At 64.1% G+C, this 6,000-nt stretch overlaps 1 protein-coding gene across 1 annotated transcript in view; it reads left to right on the forward strand.

Annotated features, from left to right (window-relative positions):
* The first annotated feature begins 3,263 nt into the window (after positions 1-3,263).
* Positions 3,264-6,000, forward strand: part of SLC6A3 (solute carrier family 6 member 3) — a 29,947-nt gene continuing 27,210 nt past the window's right edge. The window contains exons 1-2 of the mRNA XM_030331706.1: positions 3,264-3,519; positions 4,676-4,807. Coding sequence (XP_030187566.1) covers positions 3,264-3,519; positions 4,676-4,807 — 388 coding nt within the window. The remainder of the gene's footprint in view (positions 3,520-4,675; positions 4,808-6,000) is intronic.

Genomic DNA, 6,000 nt, shown 5'->3' on the forward strand with positions numbered 1-6,000 from the left:
CCCGAGCCGGCGCTGGAGCTTTCGCGGGCGCCCGGCGGCGGGACCCCAGCGCGGCGACGAGGCCGGGGCGGGCAGGTAAGCCGGGGCGCATCCGCGGGGCGCGCCGCTCCCCCCCGCGGACCCCGAAGCCCTCGGCCCGGAGGCGCGGAGCCGGGGCGGGCACCGTCGGGGGCCCCGCGGGCTGCAGACCGCGGCGTCTCCAAAAGTGGCTGACGGGGGCGTGCAGCGACCTTGAGGCGGTGCCGACAGGTGTGCCGCGAGGAGGCGGCGCGGGGACGATCGCGCCGCGGCGGCCCCTGGAGTGCCGGGGGGGGGGGGGGGGGGGGAGGGAAGAGGGCGCACAGGCCCGAACCGGGCGAGGCCGGCGGGAGCGAAGCAATCACGGATCCGGGTGATTTTCTCGGCCAGCGCCTCGTCTTGGCAGGAAGACTGTGGGATTGCAAAGAAGGGGTGCGGGCGCGGAGACGCGGGGCTCCGGGCCCAGGCTGAGGGTAGGGAGTACAAGAGCGAACGGGTTCACCAGCCAGCGCAGTGCCTCGTTCTGGGCACAGAGCAAAGCTTTCTGAGAGGCCACGCCTTGCTTTCTGTACCCAAACCTGGCCCCTGAGGCCGTGGCTTCAAGATTTGGGTCTGCTCGCCCCAAATACTAGCGTGGGCTTCTAACAGGCAATCCGGGGTGTGCCTGTAGTGGGGGGGTGGGGCTTGCTGTGGGCCGTGGGCACACTGCAGCCCTCCCCGCTGCACCCACAGGCCAGTCCCACTGGTCCTCAGTCCCTGCAAAGCCAGGCCCGGGTTTCCGACATCTCGGGAAGGCTGGGTTTGTCACTGGAGGAGAAGGGGCCGCACACAAGTGGTGGGGAAGTGATTTGTATCGTGAGTCCTTGTTCCAGTTTGAACGCAGAGGCAAATGACGCCCATTAGAGCCAATGTCGGTTATTCTGCTTCAACTGGGGCATGTGTGTGCACAAGTGTGCGTGTGCATGTGTGTGTGCATGTGTGTGCGCATGGACGTGTGTGCATGTGTGTGCACGCGTGCGTGTGTGTGCACATGTGTGTGCGTGTATGTGTGCATGTATATATGTATCTGTGTGTGCATACGTATGTGCGTGTATGTGTGTATGTGTGTGTGTATGTGTGTGCACGTGTATGTGTGCATGTATGCGTGTATGTGCATGTATATATGTGTGTACCTGTGTGTGCATGTGTGTGTGTGCGTGCGTGTGTGTGTGTACACGCATGTATGTGCAATGGAAACAATCCTGATGGACCCCAAAGCCAGGGGTCCTGTTTGAAGGCACCGTCGCAGCCGTCGGGGCCACCTGCTATGTCTGTGCGTAATCCTTCTCTTCTAATTATGCTGCGCGGCGTTTTAGGAAAGTATCTTGGAAGCAGTTCCTTGGGAAAGTTTCTGGCCAGGGGATCCCGTCTGCCCCCAGCTAAGTGACGACAGTGCTGTGGTCTGCCCGCCTGCAGCGGGGGCGCCTGAGTCCCCGGCCACAGGTGGAGGGCATCATGGGGGCATTCCACGAGGAGCGGAATCACCGTGGGCGACCCTGGGTGTAAAAATTCGTTCTTCACCTTTACTGCTGTGTGTCAAGAACACATATGCACCTGCTACGAAGACTTAACTTTTGAGTGCTACGTGAAGATTGTAAAATGAGTCCCTGACGATGTGGGCAGAGGTGACGCTTTGCGTTACTATTAAAAGTACAATCACGGGCGCCTGGGTGGCTCAGTCAGTTGAGCATCTGACTTCAGCTCAGGTCGTGATCTCACGGTCCGTGGGTTCAAGCCTCGCGTCGGGCTCTGTGCTGACAGCTCGGAGCCTGGAGTGTGTTTCAGATTCTGTGTCTCCCTCTCTCTCCCTCCCCCTCTCACGCTCTGTCTCTCTCTCTCTCAAGAAAAATTAATAAATACATAAACCTTTTTTAAAAAGCAGACTTAGAGATGACACAGTGTTGAACTTTGATAGGAACAGAGAGGGTGCCGGGGGGGGAGCAAGGCAGGTGTAGGTATAGAGAGGGTGCCGGGTGGGGGGGAGGAAGGCAGGTGGCAGGTGTAGGAACAGAGAGGGTGCCGGGGGCGAGAGCAAGGCAGGTGGCAGGTGTAGGAACAGAGAGGGTGCCGGGGGGAGGGAGCAAAGCAGGTGTAGGAACAGAGAGGGTGCTGGGGGGGGAGCAAGGCAGGTGGCAGGTGTAGGAACAGAGAGGGTGCTGGGGGGGGAGCAAAGCAGGTGTAGGTATAGAGAGGGTGCCTGGTGGGGGGGAGGAAGGCAGGTGGCAGGTGTAGGAACAGAGAGGGTGCTGGGGGGGGGAGCAAAGCAGGTGTAGGTATAGAGAGGGTGCGGGGGGGTGGGGAGAGCAAGGCAGGTGGCAGGTGTAGGAATAGAGAGGGTGCTGGGGGGGGAGCAAGGCAGGTGTAGGTATAGAGAGGGTGCCTGGTGGGGGGGAGGAAGGCAGGTGGCAGGTGTAGGAACAGAGAGGGTGCTGGGGGGGGGGAGCAAAGCAGGTGTAGGTATAGAGAGGGTGCGGGGGGGTGGGGAGAGCAAGGCAGGTGGCAGGTGTAGGTATAGAGAGGGTGCGGGGGGAGTGGGGAGAGCAAGGCAGGTGGCAGGTGTAGGAACAGAGAGGGTGCTGGGGGGGGAGCAAAGCAGGTGTAGGTATAGAGAGGGTGCGGGGGTGGGGTGGGGAGAGCAAGGCAGGTGGCAGGTGTAGGAATAGAGAGGGTGCTGTGGGTGGGGAGAGCAAGGCAGGTGGCAGGTGTAGGAACAGAGAGGGTGCTGGGGGGGAGCAAGGCAGGTGTAGGTATAGAGAGGGTGCCTGGTGGGGGGGAGGAAGGCAGGTGGCAGGTGTAGGAACAGAGAGGGTGCTGGGGGGGGAGCAAAGCAGGTGTAGGTATAGAGAGGGTGCGGGGGGGGCGGGGAGAGCAAGGCAGGTGGCAGGTGTAGGAACAGAGAGGGTGCTGGGGGGGGAGCAAGGCAGGTGGCAGGTGTCTGTCCCGAGGTTTCCACGGGCTGTCCCGCCCCCCACAGGAACTTCCCCTCTCCTAGTGTCCTCAACCTTGGCCGTGGCGTCTCAGGTGCTTGGCCTGCGCTTGTTCTGCCCGAGTCTGCCCTCGCGGCGAGGCGCCCCGCGGTCCGGGCTCCTGAGCCGCTGCCTTCCTGTGTGTGCTTACTTCCTATGCTGGCTGAAGGCCGGAGGAGGACGCACCGAGTCCGAGTCCCCAGGCTGCGCACCAGTGAGAGCCAGCGCCCGGAGGTGCCGATGTCTTCCGGCGTGGCCCCAGCTAAGGAGCCCAACGCTACGGGCCCCAAGGCCGTGGAACTTGTCCTGGTCAAGGAGCAGAATGGGGTGCAGTTCACAAGCTCCACCCTCATCAACCCCACGCAGACGCCCGTGGAGACCCAAGAACGAGAGACCTGGAGCAAGAAGGTCGACTTCCTCCTGTCGGTGGTCGGCTTTGCGGTGGACCTGGCCAACGTCTGGCGGTTCCCCTACCTGTGCTACAAAAACGGCGGCGGTGAGTCCGGCCCAGCCCCTGCTGCCTCGCTGAGCAGCTGGGGCGCAGAGTCCCTGGGGGCGGGGGGAGCCCACAAACACGGAGGCAGAGGCGGGGCCGGTGGCCGGAGCAGGCGAGGAGTCACCTTGCGGGGAACATTCTCAGGTGCCCGCAGAGCGGTACCCTTGGCCGACTTAAAGCAGTGTCTGCGAAAAGGTGCGGAGGCCCTTGAGTTTGGAGTAGTGGAGAAAGTCCCGGGGCGGTCGCATGTCCCTCCCCCTGCCCCGAAGCCAGCCAGCCCTTCCCCCACAGCTGCCTCTGGACTAGAAAATGAAAACAGGCACGGGTCACCCAAAGCCCTCAGGCGGAGAAGCCCCTTGAGTTGGTGGCCGCTCCCCGTGGTCACTCAGTGCCGCACACGAGGGCTTTGGAAGAACCTCCGTGGGAGGCCCTCCCAGCCCCCACCCCGTGCTGAGGGGAGAACACTGGGCCCAGGCAGGTGCAAGGAGCCGCGGGGCCTCCCTGCCTCCCCCTCCCCACCCCAGGACCAGAGCCGTGGCAAAGCCCCCTCGTGTGGGCCAGGGCCCATGGGCCCCGAGTTTTGTGCCTAGGACGGGGGGCTGCCACACGAGGGCCAGGCGCCACCCCGGAGGGACCCCGGCTCCTCACGCGGCACCTGTCAACATAACCCCCCGCCGAGGCAGGCTGTGAGGACGGAGAGCTGGGGGTGGGTGACGGAACCCACGAAGGGCAGGACTGGACCTCAGCTCCCGGCGGGCAGTTAGAGCTCACGAGGGGCGGAGGCCGGCGTCTGCAGGGCAGGGGGGAGGCCGGACCCAGGAGCAAAGACGGTGTGTGGGCAGGGGCTTCATCTGCTCTGCTCTTGGGTTGATTTCAAACTTGGCCCAAGGGACGGCCGGGGTTTCAGTGGGGACGTGTCAGGGCGCTGATGACAGTGGGGGCCGGGCAGGGAGGTAGGGGGCTCACCCAGCCCAGCCAGGGACTTCCCCTCGGAGGGCGGCCACGCAGGGAGCTTCAGGGGGAAACCGGCGGGAGATGGGTGAGCGCGGTCGTGCCCGCGACCTGGTGTGGGTGGCGCTGGGACGGCCGCGCCCCGGGGAGCGAGCACACGGGCCCGTCCGCAGCCCGCGGGCTGACGCGCTGTCCTGTCCCACAGGCGCCTTCCTGGTCCCCTACCTGCTCTTCATGGCCATTGCTGGGGTGCCGCTCTTCTACATGGAGCTGGCCCTGGGGCAGTTCACCAGGGAAGGGGCCGCTGGCGTCTGGAAGATCTGCCCCCTGCTGAAAGGTAACGGCGGGACGCCCCCACACCCCGCCGTGGCACGGCCCAAGCCGTGTGCGTTCGCTCCCGCTTTGCTCCCCGTCTCTGCCCCTGGACGTAGCATCTTAACTCTGGTCCTCCTTTCCACCTGCGATGACGGGATTCGGGAGCGCGTGTCCCTGCCGTGAGGCCTGCCGTCCGAGGGCCGTGCTGTCGGTGTTTATGCGCTAGATAGGAAAAAGCACCTGTCTGTCTGTCGGTCTGCCCTCTGCCCGTCACGGTCCGTCCATCCACCCGTCGTCTCTCTGCGTCGGTTGGCCACGGCCGTGTACAACCCCCCGCGCGCCGGGCGGCCTGAGGAGTAGACATTTGTTGCCTTACGTTTCCGGAGGCCAGAAACCCGAAATCGAGGTGCGCCGGTAGAAGGCATTCCTCCTGAGGCTGTGAGGGACAATCTGCTCCAGACCTCCCTACACGCGTCTCTGTAACTCTGAGGACGTCGGTCACACGGGACTGGGGCACACCCTCAAGCCTCAACTTCCCTCGATTACCTCTGGGAAGACCCTGCCTCCAAATAAGGTCACACCGTGACCTACAGGGGCTTAGAAATTCAGCAAGTGAATTTTGGAGGGGACGCAATTCAACTCATGTCATCTGTCACCTGTGTGCCTCTGTCTACGTGTCAGCCACCTATCACCTACCGTCCAGTATCTATCCACCTGTCACCCGTCATGTATCAACCCCTGTCATCTGCCTGTCATCCTTCTTCGATCCCCTGTCCCCATCCCCCTGTCCCCCCGTCCCCCCATCCCCCATCCCTCCGTGACCCATCCCCCCACCTGCGCATCCCCCATCCCCATCCCCCATCCCCCATCCCCATCCCCCATCCCCTGTCCCCCTGACCCCCCATCCGCCCATCTCCCGTTCCCCGTCCCCCCTCCCCTGTCCCCCAATCCCCTGCCCCCCATCCCCCATCCCCCCCAGTCCCCTGTGCCCCCGTCCCCCGCCCCCATCCCCCATGCCCCCATCTGCCCATCTCCTGTCCCCCCGTCCCCTGTCCCCATTTCCCCATCCCCTGCCCCCCATCCCCCTGTCCTCCCATCCCCTGCCCCCCCGTCCCCAATCCCCCAGTCCCCTATGCCCCCGTCCCCCACACCCCATCCCCCATCCCCCATCTGCCCATCCCCCATCCCCCATTCCCTGTCCCCCATCACCCCATC

Source organism: Lynx canadensis, chromosome A1, assembly GCF_007474595.2.
Source record: "Lynx canadensis isolate LIC74 chromosome A1, mLynCan4.pri.v2, whole genome shotgun sequence".
Classification (NCBI taxonomy): domain Eukaryota; kingdom Metazoa; phylum Chordata; class Mammalia; order Carnivora; family Felidae; genus Lynx; species Lynx canadensis.